Genomic DNA, 20,976 nt, shown 5'->3' with positions numbered 1-20,976 from the left:
AACTATAGTTGTTCAAGAAGTGTCCACATTGATTCTGCTCTTGGTGTACATACTCCCCATGCATCCGAGATCAGAGTCTTTTGGCCAGCAAAGTCCATTGACGCTGCAGCTTCACCCTAGATATCCTCACCATATATGCCCTGGCTAGTGGTGGGGAGATAAAGAGTGGAGCAGGCACAACAATCCTTCAGGTCTTTTACCAATACAGAATCCCAGAGGAGCAGGACTCCTTGGTAACGGGAAAAGAGGTCAGGTCACAGAATCCATGGAGCCAACACATCTCAAAAGAACCAGTTACTCTAGGGTGATTGTTCACATGGATTCCACTCTTGGTTACTACCAAACAATTGTCTGTTTGCTTCCCCAAAAATTGATGAGGCTTGGGGGAAAAGACTGAGAGATGAACAAACAGGTTGATATGAATTTCCAAAACAACTTTTGGCAGGAATGTGGGATGAGGCCTGAGAATGAGCCAGTTCTTCTATAACACTGTATAAAGGGGAATATGACCTTCCATAAGGGCCTGAATGTCCCCTACCCTTCGTGCTGATAAAACAGTTAATAAAAAGTCTTCATTGACAAGTGGTATGGGTGCAGGTTGTTAAGGACTCAAAGGGGGGCACTCATCAACCCTGCTAATACTACATCGAGGTCCAAGAAGGAGGGTGATCCTGAACTGGGGGAAAAACATGAATAAAGTCCAGAAGGAATCTTCACTGTAGGATGGAAAAACATAGTGTGGTCCTGAAAAGGAGGATGGTGTGCAGATATTGCTGCAAGATAGACCCTTGTGGAACTGATAGAAGATCTAGATTGTTTTAGGACTAGTCAATAGTCTATTATTATTGAAATTTGTGTTACAAAAGGGAGACAGCTGGTACCAAGATGCTTAAACAGAAAAATTGTGTACATTTAGCATAATAAGTCAGTCTGGTTGAGGTTATCCTGCTTTGGAGCAAAATGTGCTGATCTTCAGCAGAACATCATCTTCTGATGGATTTCAGCATACAGGCTGTCAGATGTTACGAGCTGGGGTCCAGGTGTAGGATCTGACTGTTCGAAACTATGTCAAAGCAGGCAAAATGATTGAGGACTACATTAAGAGGTTCACCAAATCAGAGTTCTAGAACTGACTGGCCCATGGCGGGGCTATCAATCCAGCATCTTGCCTCAGTTTCCTCAAAACCTTCAGTGTCGGGGGATCAATGGAAGGCATACCTTATTCCTGGAGTCTAGGAGATGCGAAAGACATGCAACAGGAAACCCAGAGTGGAGCCCCCTCTGGAAAAGAACACTTGGCATTTCTTTTTCTAGTCTGTGGCAAATGGGAATACCTGTCAATAGACCTATTTGCGAAAGATGGTCTGCAACAGTGGGACCTAGATCAACTTGGCTAGTAGAGGTGCAGAGAAGAGTACTCCCTCACACACCCAAAGTGGGTCTTTCTGCCAGTTTAATGAGGAGAAGACTTCCTGTGGATCAGTGATCAACAGGACCACGCAGTCTGCTGGTTAACCACATGGAGCACTGGTGAAGTCTGGCAAACTGTATCACATAGGTTCATGAGGCCATATGTCCCAGAATTCTGAGGCAGGCTCTTAGTGATGTCTTTGGGTGATCTTGAAGTTAGCTGATGAGGTCCACTATAGTTTAGAATCTTTCTTGTGGAACATAAACACTCACTGATCTGAAATTTAAGATGGTCCCTATGAACTCTATGCTAAGAGTAAGAATAAGTGTGGATTTCTCTTTGTTGACTTTGAGGTCCAATGTGGTGAAGAATTTCAAGGTTATGATCTTTGCTAGATCCCAAGAAGAGGATATGGAAGACTCAACTGAGCTACTACTGAGAAGAGTCAGTTCCCAAGGAAAGGAAGTTAGCAGATTTAGCTGGTACAGCATGCACTGTTTTCAAAGCAATATAGAGGAGGCACCAGAAAAATCCAACTAAGGCCATTAGCTGTCCTTAGGCTTCAGAGCTTGAGACAAGTCTAACATGTCAACTCTTCTGCCTCGGTTGCAAAGGTCCCAGAGCAAAAGACCTACGTCTCAGCTCATCTCTGGAGTGATACTCCTTCCTACCCTTTCTTGAAGGGATTGACAAATAGATCGAAGTCAACCACTGGGGTCTCCTTAGACCTCTTAGCCTTGGAATCACAGCTCACTGGGGCACTAGCCTAGAGAGAATAGAGGGAGGACTAACAGAGCCTTAGCTATGTTTCTTCTTCGTATCCAAGGAGGTTTTCACAAAGCACACAAGAGGAAATAACTTTAACCCGTTATTCCTAGCCTTCTGAGTCTACTTACAAAAAGAGTGACACATGCCGCAACGGTCAGGGATATGCCTTTCACCTAAACCAAAAAGGCGCTTAGAGGGCCCATCACTGAGTGGCATAGTGAGAGGTGGAGGGGGACACCAAGTCTACTAACAATTAAAAGTTAGTAAAAAAAATTCTTTTAAAAATTCTTTTTTTAAAAAAAGCCAACAAACAACCTAAATTTTACTACCTACCTAACAACTACACTAACTGCATCAGAGTCGCAGAGAAGCAGGCAGACACTGCCAGGTTCTGTTTCACTGCCACAGGAAGTAAGAAGGATGGTTAGGTCCCCTCCACCCTATACGCCCTCAAGAGGGAGGGCATAAGGTCATCTAGGTTCAGACTTACCCCAAACAGACACTGCTGGCTAAAAGAACCTGATTTCACATCTATGGATGGAAATCATGTGGGCAATCATTTGAATAGGAAACCAAAATTAGACTAAGATTATAAAATTATACCTCAGATAAGGAATACCATTGTGATTTATAGTCACATATTCCAGTCTTAACAATTCATTCAAGTATCTCTTCTTTAAAAACAGAAAAACAAAAAACCCCTCTTGTTGTGTGCCAGGCAGACATCTACTTTGAGCTATCCACTATAGTTTCTAAGTCAACATGTGATACTAAATTTAGAGAAGTCTGTATTTCTATTTGCAAACAGTTATATTTTCAAGGGGTAAAGAACAAATTAAATCACAAGAATCTCCTAAACATGTGATAGCAGCACAAATTTAAACAGGTGTAACAGATTGAATCTGGGCCCAGAACATTATTTGATACCAACAATTTACAGAAAGTTTTAGATGAGGCATCCCCCTATCCAGCTGAAATTTAGACAGGCTCTGGAAGCACTTCTCATTGTGTGCTAAAAGGACATCTTAAATTCGAATATCAATAGTTTTTGAATGGTCACAATAGTTTTATTTTATATTTCAAATTAATTTAACTTGTATGGAAGGTACGGGTAGACCACTGGAGTAATGTGTCATTTGAGAAAATAGGTCTCCCAATGTGATTCGACCACCAAAGCAGCACTAACAGATATAACAAAGAAGCACACTTATTTTGTTCTCAGCCAACCTCTTCCAGTTCCCTTCATGAAATAAACAATTAACTAAATAATTCTGAAATAGGATCAAGGTACAAAGTTATTCAAACACAGTGTGAAATGTTGGCTATAAACCATTTAGCATCAGACTGATAAATAACTACAGTAAATTTGGGTTCCAGTTGAGCCAAAGGTTCAGTTAGATATTCTAAGGTACAGTTATCAAGTAACGTAAATCAGTTATATAAATTTTAATTTTCCTTCACTATTGAAACAATTTTAAAAATATCTGGAAAATTGGAACTACACTGTAGTTTTATAGACAGAAGGGTAACTACAATCAAATGATGAAATCCCAGCCCCACTAGCGTCAGTGGAAATATTGCCACCGACTTTAAGCAGGCCAGAATTTCACCCCAAATAAACATTCTTCCTAGACTCACCATTCCACTCCATTCCAGACACTTCAATTACAAATACTGGACAAAGTGCATCTGGAAATGAAAATAAATTAAGGATTTTTTTATATACAAAAAACAAAACCCCAGTATGAACTTCAATGTTCTTTAGAGACCCATTAAATTGGAAAGGGTAGCAGGTCTAAACATTAAAGTTTCTTGTCAATCAGCATCTTATATAAGGCACCCCCACATGCAGGTATAACTCAGACAGGCTCCGGAAGAAACTGTTACATATTTTATATTGATTTACTTTGAAATGAGTCTTCAAGATGGTCTGTGCATGTGGATCCCACATATGGTGGGTTGGTGCCCCTGCACAGGAACTTGGAAGTTTTTCTCTACTAGTTTCCTTTAAGGGTCATGCATGTGTGTCTCATGTTCTCACAGTCCTTCACCTGAGAGCTTAAGGGGCAGAGTGATCCCAACCAGTTCCTCGGCTACCCAGAGCATTAGTGACAAGGCTCCAAGCTATGAGAATGGAAGGCAAGTCATGGGATCCACATGCACAAATCATGTAAAAGAATCAGTTACTGTAAGATAAGCAACCATTTTTTCTTTTTCAACTTCATGTGCATTTGGATCCCACTCATGGTGGCTACCAAGCACTGTAATTCCTTCAAGGTGAGAGAGAGGAATTTCTCAGAACAAAGATTATAGAATTGCTCTTCCAACTTGAGCATCTGCTCATGAGGAAGCCTCTAACGAGTAGTTCCTAATGAACATATTAACTGAAGACCATGCAGCAGTTCTACATATTTCTATCAGATGGATCTTGCTGAAATATGCTGTTGAATAGGCCAGTGCCTGGTAGAATGAGCTGAAATGTTTGATGGAGGGTTTATCTTATTACTCTCATAGGCTGTACTAATGTAGCTCACAATCTACTTAGTCTTTGGGACTACACAGATGTACACTTAGCTCTGCCACTAAATGCTACAAACAATCTAAAAGTTTTTCCTAAAAGGTCTCATTCTGTTCAAGTTCTTTTAACATCTGAGGTAAGAAGTTTTGATTATGCTGGAAAACTATGGGATCTAGGGAAGAAAACTGGTAGGTGCACATACTGGTTAATATCAAAATCCTAAACCATCTTTGGTGGAACTTAGGTTGTGACTCCATCAGCATGAAAAACAGTGCATGGAGGGTGAGACAGGAGTGCTTGGATTTTACTAACTCTATGGGCAAAAGTAATAGCTACTAAAAACACAGCCTTCATTCATAAATAGTGAATAGTGCAGCATGATCAACAGTTCAAGGGTGGTTCCATTATACCCAAAAGCACTAAATTCAAGTCTCATGAAGGAGAATTTTGCTAAGTGGAGAAAACATGAGATTTAATTTTTTTAAAAATCTGATGATCGTTTGATAGCAGGTTTCTCAGCTTTTCCCTGTTGGTGGGTAATAAGCCGAAACTGCCACCAAATGAATTTTAAGACAGCTTAAAGACAACCCAAGTGTTTTAAAAATAAAAGGTAACCTAAAGTAAGTGGAACAGAAGAGGAGGTAGGAACACATCCTTTTATTTTCACCCAAATTAAAAATCCCTTCTATTTTCTCATGCATGTTTTCCTAATGGAGGGTTTTCTACTCTAACAATACAGAATGTACTTCAAACAAGCATTCCTTATCCATTGGTGTTAGCCAAAATTCTTCCATGCTGTCAAATTCAGAGACATAGGGTCTGGATGAAGCACTAGACCCAAGTTTCAAGAACTGATGTCCTTTTGAGGAGGAAGGATTATTAGTTGATTCCTTGGAGCTTGAGAAGATCTAAAAACCAGAACTGACAAGGCCATGCTGGAGCTATGTGGATGACCTGAGCTCTGTCTTGCCTCACTTTCCTTAATACGCTTGGGTTTAGAGCAGTGGTTCCCAAACTTCTTCCGCCGCTTGTGCAGGGAAAGACCTTGGTGGGCCACGCCGATTTGTTTACCTGCCACGTCCGCAGGTTCGGCGGATCCGATGGATGTACTGGCCGTCACTTCCAGCAGCTCCCCTGTCGCCCATTCCCAGTTTCTGGCAAAAAGAGGCTAGGGGCATCATCTCTGCCCATCCTGGTTAATAGCCATTGATGGAACTATCCTCCATGAATTTATGTAGTTCTTTTTTTGAATCCTGTTGTCGTCTTGGCCTTCAAAACATCCTCTGGCAAGGAGTTCCGCGTTGTGTGGAAAAAATACTTCTTTTTGTTTGTTTTAAACCTGCTGCCTATCAATTTCATTGGGTGACCCCTAGTTCTTGTGTTATGAGAAGGAGTGAATAACACTTCCTTATTTACTTTCTCAATACCAGTCATGATTTTATAGACCTCTATCATATCCCCCGTTAGTCATCTCTTTTCCAGGCTGAAAAGTCCCAGTCTTACTAATCTCTCCTCATAATGCAGCTGTTCCACACCCCTAATAATTTTTGTTGCCCTTTTCTGCACCTTTTCCAATTCCAATATATCTTGTTTGAGATGGAGTGAACACATCAGCATGCAATATCAAGATGTGGGCGTACCTTGGATTTATATAGAGGCAGTATGATGTTTTCTGTTTTATGATCTATCCCTTTCCTAATGATTCCCAACATTCTGTTCACTTTTTTGACTGCCACCGCACATTGGGTGGATGTTTTCAGAGAACTATCCACAATGACTCGAAAATCCAAGTGAGTGATAACAGCTAATTTAGACCCCATCATTTTATATGTATAGTTGGGATTATGTTTTCCAATATGCATTACTTTGCATTTATCAACATTGAAAAAAGTGGACTTTCTGTTTTGTTTTGTGTTTCCAATGCTGTTGAGCACATCTAACCTTCCATAAACTTCAGTGGGCTTTGTGGGTGCTGCTCACTTCTGAAAATAAAGCCATTTATTTTTGTTTCCTAAAATATAGATTTAGGAGCTTAACTTTAGGCACTCAGTTATGAAAATATGGCTATGAAATTTCAGCTTCATAAGAATGAATGCATACAGCTATGTTAGCATACTTGAAAGTAGCACAGTTACATGTGATCTTGAGCAGTTGGACTGTTAGTACAGCTTTTTGGAATACCTGAAATTAACATTATGCAAATTATCTTTAAAAGATTATCAGTGATAAGTAATGTATGTCCTGGGCAAAATTTTATAGTGACTTGGGGTATGTGAACTTGCCTTGAGCAGCCAGGATTTATACAGGGAAATGACATCTGGTCAAGATGACCTGGAGCAGTGGAGGGCAGATAGTTAACAAGACAGCTTCATCCAGATGTGAAGCAATACAGCGTAGAATAGCAGTGGAAGGACTGCCTGAAGCAGTATACTGAATTCAGAAACAGGAAGCATTCACTTATAGTGGTATAATTCATTACAAAATAAGAGTCATGTCACTACCAAAGCATATTGATTAAAGTGGGATACAACACCAGAGAAATAGAAAAAAGAAATTTTGTGCATGTGGACATAAGGCAGCTTATGCTGTAAAAGCTAAAGGCATACCAGAAAACCTTTCCCATACAGGCAAGCCCTTAAACAGTGGTGTAAGTTGCTGCATACAAGATGATCTGAAAACAGATGTAAGTATTAAAGTAGTAATTTGAACATGTTAAATCTACTTCATTCACAGAGGATAGGAGAGCTGAGTGGAGCAAAAAATGGCTGGCTTGAAAAAGAAGTGTGTACAGCAGGAGAAAGTATCTCATTCATCTACGTGAGGTGATGCAGGCAACTTACACGTGGACATTCATGCTTTGAACACTGACGTCACCACATTAGACTTCCCAAAGCTTTACTCCCCTTTCATGTTACAGGCCTATATGGCAGAAACATTAGCTAATGTATAGTAAAACTATATCTTTGAAAATGTATTTTCAGTACATCAAGATCATATGTTTATACTACTGATTATAATCATATATACATATGATGCTATAATTTACTTTGATATATAACTGTCAAATTTATTTTTATCAGGTTTATATATGATTAATGTCTCAGAAGTGTGGCTGGATATATGATTCACTGAGTTGGTCCATGTATTTGTCATCTCTGCAACATGTATTATGTCGTGGTGACCCTATAGGCAATTGGAAGCTGTTGTTAGTAGGGTGTGTAGTGGTTCACCTCCTAAACACAGTAAACTGATATGAATGAATCATACTTTGCAAAGGTTTCAGTGAATTAGGGCCCAGCTGTCTCAGTGACTCTGCTCTTTTCCGAGGCTCCTGTGCTGTCAATGTTTTTAGCTGATAGAGCCAAGATTTGATCTTTGGATGCTCAGAACAAAGTATTTTTAGTGGAGAGCTCATGACTATAGGATTCATTTTTGTAGGAGATAAGACTGAGCCTGAATTTCACTTCCTTAAGAATACAATGCAAGATGCACCTTTTTGAAAGGACATTGTTTGTTTACAATGTATGTTTGAGTTGACAAATTCTTTTACCTCTTCTATTAAAAACTCCTTACCATATACACATTTTAAAAATATATAAGAACACAAGAACAGCCATACTAGGTCAGATCATAGGTCTATCTAGCCCAGTATCCTGTCTTCCGACACTGGCCAACACAAGGTGCCCCAGAGGGAATGAACAGAACAGGTAAACCATCCACTGATCTATCTCCTGTTGCCCATTCCCAGCTTCTGGCAAACAGAGGGTAGGGACGCCACCCCTGCCCATCCTGGCTAATAGCCATTGATGGACCTATCCTCCATGAACTTGTCTAGTTCTTTTTTTGAACAGTTTACATATTTATTGTCTTTATTGTCTGTATTTCTCTTATTGGACAATATAAATAAATTGTCACACTTAACTTTAGCTAGTTACACTTTCATTTTCTTAGAGCTTCTGTTTCAGACATTTCAGGGGAATGTTTCTTTACAAACTGTTTTTACACTGTGACACTTAATGTTGTGGAAACATTTCTCTTGGCCTTAAGTTTTATAAAAAGCTTATTTTTACAAAATTGTAAATTTGGGCTTTAAAGCTAATGTTTCCCCAAATAGCATCCTAAGATGCATAACTCACCTCTCTGGAAGTCAAACATTGACACCTGATCGTTGAAAAAAATCTGCTAAGGAGGAGGAGGAAGAAAGAAAATTATTTCTTGAGAGAGAGTGACTGGTTCATCTTTCATATTGTATGATGCCAATTGCTACACTGGTGGTAGCATATAAAATACATTTTCCATATCCTCTCTATATTATAGGAGTTCCACCTTTATTATAATTGCATTTTTAAGGCTTCCACCACCCTAGCATCAGGCACAAAATAAAGAAGGCATGTGTCTGGCTGAGGACCATGCTCTTAACTTTTTTTTATTGTGCAGTCACTACTGTTGTGCAAAAGCTTGTGCAATTATGAGTCTTGCATTCTGCCATAAAGGTTGAAAGATTTGGGCATAAGCTTCTCTCTTGTGGTAGATAATCATACAGGCAAAGGAATTCTCCAGTGAATGCCATGTCCCTGACCTTTGAGAGTTTTCTCCTGGGCTCTGTGAGAGACCATCTCCGTATTGTTTGCATCTGTTGTGATAAGTAAAAGACATAGTGTTCTATGCAGTGGTGGCTTGAGGCCATTTTTATTGTGGGCACTAACTTGATTTGGCTTGACTCGTGTTCATTATTTTAAGGACACTTTTGAGACCTCCTCTCCAATGAAATCCTTCTCCTATTTGAAGCCTCTTACAGGAATATATGCATATGTACTATAAAACGTGATGCACTGGAACAGCTGTCCCACTGGTATCCTTCATCTGAAGGAGCTATTCCATCAAGTAACAGCTATAATAGTATAGACTGGGATCAACATACATTTATTTTACTTTCAATTTATTTTCTCCTTTTTCCAAGGTGGTTAGTGCCTTGGGCCACAATGGGAGAACCTCCACTGGGTCTATGCAATAACTAGGCACTAAGCTGTTGTAGACTGTAAATATTAGAACCAATATCTGAAAATTAATCCATAATTGTAAAAGGAGCCAGTGTCATATGAAATCACTGATAAGATGTGCAACTTGTTTATTTTTTTTACAGAATAGGTGAGCTGATATGTGCTGAACCCAACCTGTGCTTCCAGGAGTCACAGAGTTCTTCTCCAAAGAGGGCCTTATAGGAGTCAGCTCTGCAGGGCATGATTGCTTGGATATATCTAGATCAGGGGTGGGCAAACTTTTTGGCCCAAGGGCTACATCCAGGTTGCAAAACTGTATGAAGGGCCGGGTAGAGAAGGCTGTGCCTCCCCAAACAGCCTGGCTTCCGTCCCCTCCCACTTCCAACCCCCGACTGCCCCAACCCCTATCCTTACCCCTGCCCCCTGACAGGCCCCCCGGGACTCCCACGTTTATACAACCCTCCCTGCTCCCTGTCCCCTGATACAGATCAGGTTTAAAAACTATTGGAAACTTTTTTATTGTTTGAGTTTAAAAACAAATTTTTAATTAAAAAAAAAAAAACATCATGACTAGTAGTCAAATCCTGCTGGTTTTACTCAGTGTGTAGTTCCATTGCTTTCAAGGAGATTATTTGCATGATTAACATGTACAGAATGTAGTTTTCTGTAATTTCAGTTTCAGGATTTCTCATTTCTGCTGTCAGTAGTTTACATACATTTTGAAGTACCAGAAGGTTTTTGTGGGATGGAAGTACATTTCGGTCTAGAATAAGATCTCATGCATATCCTGGCATCTTATGAATGTCTTGCTGTCTACTGAAACTTAACATGACCAAAGCTGAGCTCCTGATCTTTTTCCTAAAGCCTTGCCTTTATCTATCCTGCGTCACCCACAAATGTCTGTGTGCTTTCTCACGTTGTCAGTTATACGTTGGAAAAATTCCCAGTCAAAATCTCGAAAGCTAATACTTTACAGTATTTCTCAAGCCTTTCCTCAAAGCTCACCCTTGCCATAATGTATACAGAAAACAGCTATCTGATATGTATAGTGAAGTGATGCGTTGTATTTACTGATTGGCTAAGAAATAGGCACACAGTCTGTGCTAAAGCATCATATTATTGCTGTTGCCTCTGTACTTCTCATGACCACTTGTTTGTTTAACTCTCTCTTATGTCTTGTCCTCTTTAGATGGTAAGGTTATTGGTACAGAGGCTGTCATTTGGTATGTCTTTGTACGGTGCCTAGCACATTGGGGCCTGGACCTGCTTGAGGCCTCTAGACACTACCACAATATCAATTGCAAATTATAATAGTATTAAATAAATGGGGTAAGCAGGAACCCAGTGATATTCTCTCCAAGGCAGGGGGCCAGTTTAGGAGGGGGCATCGCTTTTAACATACCTATTCCTTCTAGCCTTCTTGTTTTTGGGTAAATTGGAGAGTGTTCAGTGTGAATGTTTGCACTGTAGTGTTTTAAGTTGCAAATATCAGTGAGAGAATTAACTTTTTTTTTTTAATGTAAAAAGAAACAAAATGGTGGTTTTAACTTATCCCTTCAACATCTTATCATTATCACTTTTCAGCAGACTAAATGTTTCAGAACCAAATTATGCAGACTTAATTCAATCAAAGCTTCTTTGGGATTTGTGACTGAATAAAGATTTTAGGATTTTGCTAGGAGAGATTTTAACTTTCCTTTTCGTACCCCATAACTTCTTCCTCTGTGAGTGCAGCTCATAATCTGATTTTAAAAAACAAACCAAACATGCTATTTGTTAATTTTTTTGTAGTTATTACTAATCCAAAATAGGTATACCAAGAATTATTAATTCCTAGTAACAATATATTGTTTTTAAACTCACTTTTGCAGTAGCTAAATGTACAGTATGTGCAAAACACTTGAAACAATCATCTGCATCATTTCAGTGAAAGGTCTGTTTGTAGTAATTACATGATTTACTAGAAATCAAAGAGGAACGAACCCACTGAGTTACACAGAATTTTAAATGAACTCATTTCTCTGAATTGCAGGGTTTCAGTACCAGTTACTAAGAACACATATTCTGAATACTACCTTGCAGTCTTACACAAATTTTAATGTTAAAAAGGGGAAGGGAAAGAACCTCATCGCTGGTAAACTTTAGGAATGTTGACTCTAATTAAAATCAGAAAATTATGTCTGCAGTCCTGTCACTATGTGGAGCAGCAAAAACAGTGCAAGTGCTATAACTGAAAGGCAGTGTTACATTAATGCTGTTTATTCAGTAAGATAGTGTTAAAATAATTATATATAGTTAATATATTGTGTCATGTCTTTCTTTAGGTCTAAATTTAAGGCACTGGAACAGCCAGGGTTAGATTTTCTTGAGAATTGAGACATCCAGATTATAGGATAAACAAAAATCATATTTTTCCATAGTAGGAGAACTTAACTGTCCAGTTAGTAGGGAAAATGCCTATTTTAAATGTATAGTCTAAACAAGATTACTCTATCAAAGAAATGATAAGGATAGAAAATATCATTCCTGTTTTCATCGAATGAAACAATGAAACCAGTGATCTTTTGTTTATAGCGCTCTTGGCCTAATGAGTCAAGGTTTTAAGTCTTTATTAACATGTTGAATATTAACTCATTCTTCACCTCAGACTTACAACATGAATACCATAAATGTGCATTTAAGTTCCCTTAGCCTATGCCTCCGGATACATAACACTTCCTCCTAATTTTCATGAATGCATATACAATTATTTTTACTCATTTCAAAGCACTATGAACCTGTGTAAGTATTAGTTTGTAAACTGAATTTAGAAACCTTACATACACACAACCAATTAAGGAATACAGAATACTTACAAATACCTTTCAAAATGTCTCCTCCACTTAATGTTTGAGAAAATATTTTGCTTTTGGAAGCATCTTTTAGTATGTTAATGATTTCTTCATCCTAATGGTCTGTTTTCCATTTAATTTGTCTGATAGCATACATACAGTAGTACATGCACTAAAATTTGTTTTGCAAATAAAATTCATACTAGACTCTCAAGGAGCACTGATAATCTCTAACATCAAATTAAATGTAAACAAATAGGACAAAGTAAGTTATAATAGTAATTCAGAACCCTGGCTTGAACTTCAAGGTGGGGAGTGAGACAAAACTGAGATCCCCTGGAACCCTTTTTCAGCTTAAAAAAGTAGAAAAGCTCTAAGATATTCTTGAGATTGTGTGTGCATGTTTGTCTGTTAACAGAAACCTTGAGTTCATAACTCCTTTTTAAGGAATAAAAAAGTGAAAATCACTAAGGAATAGGAGGTTGCTTGTGGTATGTCTACACTTAAAACACTACAGCTGCACTGACAGGAGGGGTTCTCCTGTTGGGATAGGTAATCCACCTTCCCGGCGTTTTATGTGAGCTTAACAATGCTGCTTAGCAGTGTGGATTTTTCACATCCCTGACCAACACAGTTAAACTGACCTAATTTTCTAGTGTAGTCCAGAATTTAAGGTGAAAAAGAAAAGTGAAACAAATCCATTGAACATCAAGTACTGGTCTAGGTGCTTGTTTTGCCAACAAGGTATTATTGTCACAGTGCCATAACTCATCTCTCAGGACAAGCTATTTTTCATGTAAACTTCATCCTTTATTTGGACACACATGCCCACAAGTTGACAATATGTTGTCTTTCTGATTTACAATTTATGTCACATTGGATGGATCACTTGATGATTACCTGTTCTGTTCATTTCCTCTAGGGCATCTGGCATTGTCGGAAGACAGGATACTTTGGTTTCACCCAGTTTAGCTGTTCTTATGTTCTTAAGGTGCTTAACTTAAATTTAAGAACATAACTTTAGGCATTCATGTATGAAAATTTTGGTCTACTTTTGCAATAATTAACTTTTTTTAAAAAACAAACCCAAAATCTATATATAAACAGGTCATATAATCAAACAAATAATAGATGGTATGTGTTTTACATTTAGGAAAGAAGGGTACAAGTTCTTGTTTACAGAAGGATATTGTCCAATTAGCTACAAAAAGAAGATTGTTGGGTTTGGAGGTTTTGGTTTTGTTTTACTCATCAAAGTAATTATAGTACTATGGAATGATAACATGAAAAATATTAAACGGTGAAAACACACTTTTTTAGTATTTTATCAGCAATTCAATCTTTTTATAACTATCATGGTATTATTCAAAGGATATAAAGTATATGTCTTTTCAAAAATTCTGTTCTCAGAAGATCCAGTGTAACTCACAGAAGCTAATGAAAATTCACTCGTGTTAACATAGGTTATCAGGTGGGTTCATGGTTCAGCATGAAGTGAGAAAGGATTAGGAAAGTGGTGTGTCTGAGCTATTTGCATTCAATCTTAAATATAGGACTCTTCCCACTCCAAAGCTAGACCTGAAAAAGTATGTCCATTATATGTACAAAATGGAAATATGACTGTACTATAAACCAATACTAATCCTACCCATTGCACTGCAGAGTTTACCCTTGAGCTAAGAGTTCCATCATGCATTGGTACAGGAGTCACCAAGCCTGACTGTTCTTGGTAAGTTAAATGTCCGTACAGATGTACACTGTTCTAGATTTGCTCACTTTTTTTATGGTCATCATGACAACGATAGAATCATTCCAGGTGATTTCTGGCTCAACTTGGCAACAGCCGGGATCTCACGTCTGAGTTAAAAGAAGGGGAGAGAAGGGTCATTCTTTTGTGATGGATCAACCATTGTCTTCTCCAGCCTGAGGGTCAGGGCACACGTTTCTCACAAGGGAAGTGATGAATAATGAGTCTATTTAAACAGGTCTGCACTCGAAGACTAAGACAGACAGTGTAATTTTAAGACTGTTGAGGGAAAATATTGTCAAGTCAAGAGATCACTCTATAGGTCATCTGGTAGAACTCCATAATTTATCTTTAACTTTGATTAAAAATAGGCTGACCCCTAAATTCCCTATTCACCAGTTTTGCCCTCAAGTCACCATGAACCATGGTATACAACTCGCCTGAGACAGATGAAGCAAGAAGGAAAACTGCACAAGATATCCACCATTGTCACTCTACCCAATCCAACGATTAACAAAAGCGCATTTTTGAAGCTTTATGCCAGGGCTATAAAAAGAATGAAAACAGATTTTTTTTACTTCTACAACAGCCTATGGGAAGCTCTAAATGAGGAGGGAAGTTCAACGTAGTGGGCAATGTTGTTAATTCAGCGGTCTTCAAAACAGTTTCAGTGTGGAGTTTCTCTGCAAGATACTAATACTTTTTCCCAGTGGATCTTAGAACATCTTGTATACTAGTTCTTGTGAGATGTTGAAAAACTTTATATACCCAATGCAATTTTCAATTTCATAATTGTTTACAGGCCATAATCTGATTTCAGTTACACTGGTGAAAATCCACAACAATTCCATTAAATTTGCCTCAATTACTACATGACATGAAGAGCTGAAAAATATACAAATGCTTTCTTAAGATTACATTCCCATGTAAACAGTTTTTGTTTCCCACAAGAATATTATGTAATCACACATGAAAAAGCAGATAGACAAAGATAATCTCTCTTTAAGATATGGCTCAGGTTATGAAAAAAAGTTTAGAAACCCTAGTGTGAGCAGTCCAGAATATAGTTGGAACAATTCCATCTGCCTCCTGAGTAAGCAGAGTCTCTTCTGTTGTATCAGAGTTCAAAAAGAAAAAGAAAAAAAAGGAATGTTTGCTCTTGATGGTAGGAACCTTGTATTCTAAACACTGCCTCATCCAAGGATTCCCTATACAATTTACCTCTTGTGTATTTTATGTAGCTAGCAGATGATATACATGGTTACTGCACTGGCAGGCACTGATCTGGCTAAAGACAGGGTATCCATTGACTTACTTCAAGGAACTAGCTGCTGGGCCAACAGACAATTATGAAACTTACTATTAGTGATACCTTGTCAGAAGGTTGTCAAAGTAAACATGACCAAGATATACACACTGCTATACATCATTTGGTAATGGGGGCTCATTTTAATAAAACAAAATGCAAAGCCACACAAACACCTAGGATCAAAGAATGAAGATACATTAGGTGGAGGTCTGAATCCTGGAATGCAGCAACACTGAAAAGGACTTACAGGTCATGGTAAAAAATGTAGCGAGAGTAGCTAATGTAATCTGGCATGTATCAACAGAATATCAACAAGTAGGAGTAAAAAGATGACAATACATCTGTCTGCGACATTAATGAGACCATTACTGGAATACTGCATCCAGCCCTGGAGCTCCCACTTCAAAAAGGAGATTGACAAATTGGAAAAAGGTTCAAAAACCATACACCAAAATGATCTAAGGTCTGGAAAACGTGCCTTATAGCAAGAGATTTAAGAAGCTTCATCTATTTAGTTTATACAAGAGAACGATAAGAGGTGACTTAATCATGGTCTATAAGTATCTTCATTGGGAAAAGGTTTCTGATAGATGACTCTTTAATCTATCAGAAAAAGACATAATTGTGATCCAACGGCTGTATCATGAAGCTAAAATTCAGACTAGAAATAAGATGCAAATTTTTAAACAGTGAGTGTAACTAAATTAACCATAGAAATAACTTATGCAGGGACCTAACAATTATCCATCCTCTGAAGTCTTTAAATCAAGACCTGACCTATTCTAAACTTCTTCTACAGCTCAAACAGAACTTTGATCTTGAATTTGATGCAAAACTACTGGAGGAGATTCTATGTCTTGTGTCACGCGGGAGTCAGACTACAGGATCATAAATGGTCTTAAATATTTATGAATCTTTTTATCCCATCTTCATCCCACAACGCTACTGTGCTACACCACAAAATGCTGCAACAAGGCTCCTTAAACACAAGATTTTTGCACACACACACACACACTTAGGGACAAAGTTTTTAACAAACAACAAAAATCCTTAAGATCTATGCACAAAAATGTGCATGCATGCACTCACCGCAACAATCTATCAATCTACATAATTAGGCTTGGGAGAATTTAATTTTTATATCATTTTGACAAAATAGCAATGTTTATTTTTAAGCTTTTTTTTTAAATCAATTTAAGTTCACTATTGTGCAAAATTATGGGATTTATTTATTTTGATTTAAATTTTCAGTTGGGATAATTGGGGGGGTCAGACTTATGTAATGACAGCAGATATTGAGATTCAAAGATAAAGCTTTATAATGGTCAAAACACAAATTGTCAACATCACATCATATATACAAAGTAAATATCCTTAAATCAAATTCTAATACGGTCTCATGCAGCATTTTTCTTATTTTGTCTTTCTGTAAATTTCAGTCATCAATGGAAATACTTTTCATCCACTTGTGTGTGTACAGTGAAACCGACATTTACCAATAAAAATCTAATCCTTCCAAGCCTATATAAAAATAGTATTACAAAACAAAATATTAAGGTTACAAATTCAAGCACTCAAATTTGGATATGGCAGAATTAAGGTTGCTTGGACAATCTTAATTTTCCCTCCTTGTGCATATGCATTATAATCCAGTATTTAATTACAGTCATGTACTTTTTCCACAGAATCCCTGCCTCTTTCAATGCCCAATAGGGACGTGCTCTGAATATGATTCAGAGTTGTGTAGTGAAGAAAGCTGTTGTCTGTAGGACCCTTGTTTTACTTGTTGCAGAAGTTGAAAGGTGTATAGTGAATGTGGCAGGTGATTGCAGGAAGAGAAAGGAGGGTCTCATTATTAAAGTAGTTGAATGCTGCCCTCAAGAACTGGATTCTATCCCTGAATCTGCCATAGAGTTCCTAGAAGGCTAAGCAAGTCACTAAACTATTGAGAGGTGGTCTTTAATTGTGCATTCCCCATTTTCTGGGTCCCTGACTTGTGAGACTGGAGTGGGATTTGTAGAAGTGTTGAGCACTCACAGCTGCAACTCAAGTCGATGGGAGCTCTGCTTTGAACACAACATGCTAAGTCCCCTGAAAAACAAGATCTTGGGCATTTCAAACACGGCACTCAAAATTAGTGGATTTTTTTTTTTTAACCTTAATCTCTCACTGCTCAGTTCCCGGTCTGTAAAATGGAGATAATGTCTTTACAGACCCATCTCTCAGAGGTAGTGTGAAAGTAAAATTAATGCTTGTGAAACATTCAGGTACTATAATGATGAGTGCCACAGAAAAAAAAACAGAAGGAAATTAATAATTCTATCTTCAGAGCAGGGTCTGAACAGCATGCACTAAATAACATATGGGCTAGGCTTTGAAAAATTAGAAGAAAACAAAATATTAATAGCTGTTCATTAAGTGAGTACCATCCATTGTGTGCCGTGACTATCATAATGCATATGCATAAATGGGCCCAATTAAAGTTGCACAGGCAACTTTCTGGTATTTCCTAACTTTCCAGTGCTTGACTATTCAACCTTAAAATTGATATTTTAATTTAGTTTGTGTGTAATTTTCCAGGTTTTTTTAAAAAGAGCAAACTGAAAAACAGGAATTCCACCTTGTGGCAGGTAGACACACATGTGGGTTATCAGCAGGCCTGGACCCTTTAGATCCACACCAGAGACCTCTGTCACTTGAGCTAACAGAGTAAGTGACAGCAGCAGTAAATATGCATCCTCTATGTGGACCAGCACTAGAGGGAGACTGGACGTGTTGCCAGTGGGTTTCACAGATATTTGCTGAAAGCAAAGGAATGGCAAGACTCAGGAATCTTGGGTCCCATTCCAGGCTCTGCAGAGAAGCGTGCTCTAGTGGGCACAAAACTTTTCTGACCAATTCCCCCAATCCTGACCACTTCTGCCCAGTCCCCTCCATCCTGCCCCATCCCAGTCCTATCTCTCCTGTCCTCCCCAGCACCTCAATGCAGTCAGGCCCAGTTTCCACACAGGCTTTTCATCCCATCTCCTTGCTCTGAAGTCCTACCCTCATCTCTCTGGACACAGCATCCCATTCTCAGTCCCCCACATCAACCCACTAGCTCTTTGACCTGTTCATTTGCCCTAGCAGTCCCTCCCCACCAGCATTCAGTTGCCACTCCTTCCCATATTCCCTAGTCCCACCTACTCCTAGTCCTACTATTGCCTCTTTTTATCCCTGGTTCCCAGTCTCCTTGCTCAGCCAGTCCCAGTATTGCCGCCACCACCAGCCTGCCTCCAGTTTCCCTCTCCCAGGTCTGGCTCTTGTCCCCTCTACACTTGAATCAAGTAGCTTCCTCTTCCACATTGTCTGGGCCCAAAGGGAGGAGTGGGATGTCACTGAAAGCACAGGAGAGACACCTGCTCTCAATTCACGTGCCTGGCTCCGGACTTCACACAGCTCAGAGCAACAACTGTAGGGAAAGTCCTTCTCAGTCTGGGCTGAAGCATGGCCAACATGGATGGAACTTCAGGGAATTTTACCAAGAAGGTCTAGCAAGTCTGACCACATACAAACTGACATTTTCCAAAGACCAAAATAACTTGGCCAAATCTGACCCAATTTGCACAGGGGATGTGCCAAAAGGCACATTTGATACAAAAATCCACTCCCCAGCTAAGTTTCAAGTCCCTACTCCAAGGCATGAGAGGAGGGCAGACCTTTTCAGGAAAAAGGTCACCAGATTTTTTTTTTTATATGAACAGGTAAAAACCATTTTCCTCTAGCCTTGTTCTCAGAAACAGCTCAACAGTTTTCACTGAAATTTTTAAAAAAGTAATTCAACCTGAGGCAGAGACCCAGTTACAATCTGGCAAAGTTATAAGCACCTGAAAACAGGGTCTTAGAATGGGAAGTGTTGTAATTTTAATAGGTTGTGCTGTCAGCCCCACCTACAATAAAAATGAATAGAAACAAGGGAGCTAAAATGAATCATGAATAAGTGTAAACCCCAGATCCTAACAAGCCTAAAGACAAACAAGATTACTGGTGTATATAATCAACCTCCCATTATATCACTCAAGTTTGGAAACGATGGTTATTATTGGATCTTTAGCAAATTCTGTAAGTCCAGATAGCAACAATGGCCCAGGCAGCCTATTTTACCACCTTCACCTATCTCATATCACATGATCTTTTCTCTGAGAAGTAAGCCTGGATACAGTTCTTTGTACCTTTCTCACCTCCATACTGGATTATATGCAGTGCCATTTACTTGACAGTACCCTTGAAAGCTACTCAATTTTTAGCTACTGCAAGATGTGCCTGCTGCCTTAGTAATGCATCTCATATGGAAATACATTAATTTGAGTAACATAAACTGTACTTACTTTCCAGCTATTTTCAAGGGTGATTTGAGGTTTATCACCTAACTCCTTTTGGTTTGGGGCCTCTATTTCAAAGAGAGTGAGAGAGAGAGAGATGATACCTCCTTATACATATTCTTACCCAGCAGTCAAAGTCAAGGGGGACAAATCAGCTGACAATGTCATTATTTTGATGGCTATGGAAAGGACATTTCTGAGCTTTAGAATCTAAGCTCCCTCCCTAGCCCAAATTTGTTAGCCCTTGAGGGCACCAAAAACTTATCCACAGGTTTTCCTGAAAATTTTTCTGGGGGTGAAAGAGAAGCAAGGAAGAGTCGCCATATTTCTGAGATTGTTGACATATCAACATGGACTTAGGACTGTTCTATGTAGTTTTAAAAACTGAGCTGAGACATTACTATTGGTGCATTATATACACTACAATAAAATATGCAGTAGCAATTTAGGTATCGATCAACGGGATTTTATTACTATAATACACAGATTTAAGGACTCATGTTTTAGCATTCTTTTAAAAGTAGATTTCCTTTTTGTTTTAAAGGTAAAATGCCCACGATCTATACACACAGCTCCTCCTCCAGAAATATAAGCAGTGCTTCTCTTTAGATATTTTATAGCACCTGAGGGTGTGCTACACACTTTATAGCAAAGCATGATCCCTGCCTTGAATAGCTTACAATCTAATTTTACACTTCATGCAGTTAGTGGGAGGTAACAGTATAAGGAGAGGGAAGGGAGTGATGAAAGATTAGGGTTAAAGCAATGAGATCACTTGGGTTTCTCACCTTTTAGACGTGCACATTTTGGTGGTTCTGTTAGGCATACATACAAAAGAATAGCCTCATTTCCTGTAGTCATTGCAAAATAAGAGACCTGAGATTTGAACTAAGTTTAAGAAATAGCTTGGTGGATCTCACCTCTCCTGGGTTCTGACCCAAACAGCGTATCAGTGTTACCCATAGTGGTCTCACTATTCTGAGATGAACTTACTCCTGTTCTCTCTCCACTGTCATCACTGACCTACTTTT

General features: G+C 38.7%; 1 protein-coding gene across 4 annotated transcripts in view; it reads right to left on the bottom strand.

The window, feature by feature from the left end:
* AUH (AU RNA binding methylglutaconyl-CoA hydratase) overlaps positions 1-20,976 on the bottom strand; it is a 187,417-nt gene that overhangs the window by 152,294 nt on the left and 14,147 nt on the right. For 2 of the 4 annotated variants that reach the window (XM_073344895.2, XM_073344894.2), the window contains exon 4: positions 13,429-13,527. The exons of the other annotated variants lie outside the window; for them this stretch is intronic. In XM_073344895.2, the coding sequence (XP_073200996.2) occupies positions 13,429-13,527 (99 nt within the window). The remainder of the gene's footprint in view (positions 1-13,428; positions 13,528-20,976) is intronic. 4 annotated transcript variants of the gene reach the window in all.

This window comes from Lepidochelys kempii, chromosome 5 (assembly GCF_965140285.1).
Source record: "Lepidochelys kempii isolate rLepKem1 chromosome 5, rLepKem1.hap1, whole genome shotgun sequence".
NCBI classification, from domain to species: Eukaryota; Metazoa; Chordata; order Testudines; family Cheloniidae; genus Lepidochelys; species Lepidochelys kempii.
Note: the sequence above shows the minus strand (reverse complement) of the source record. Positions and strands in the feature narration are given on the sequence as shown.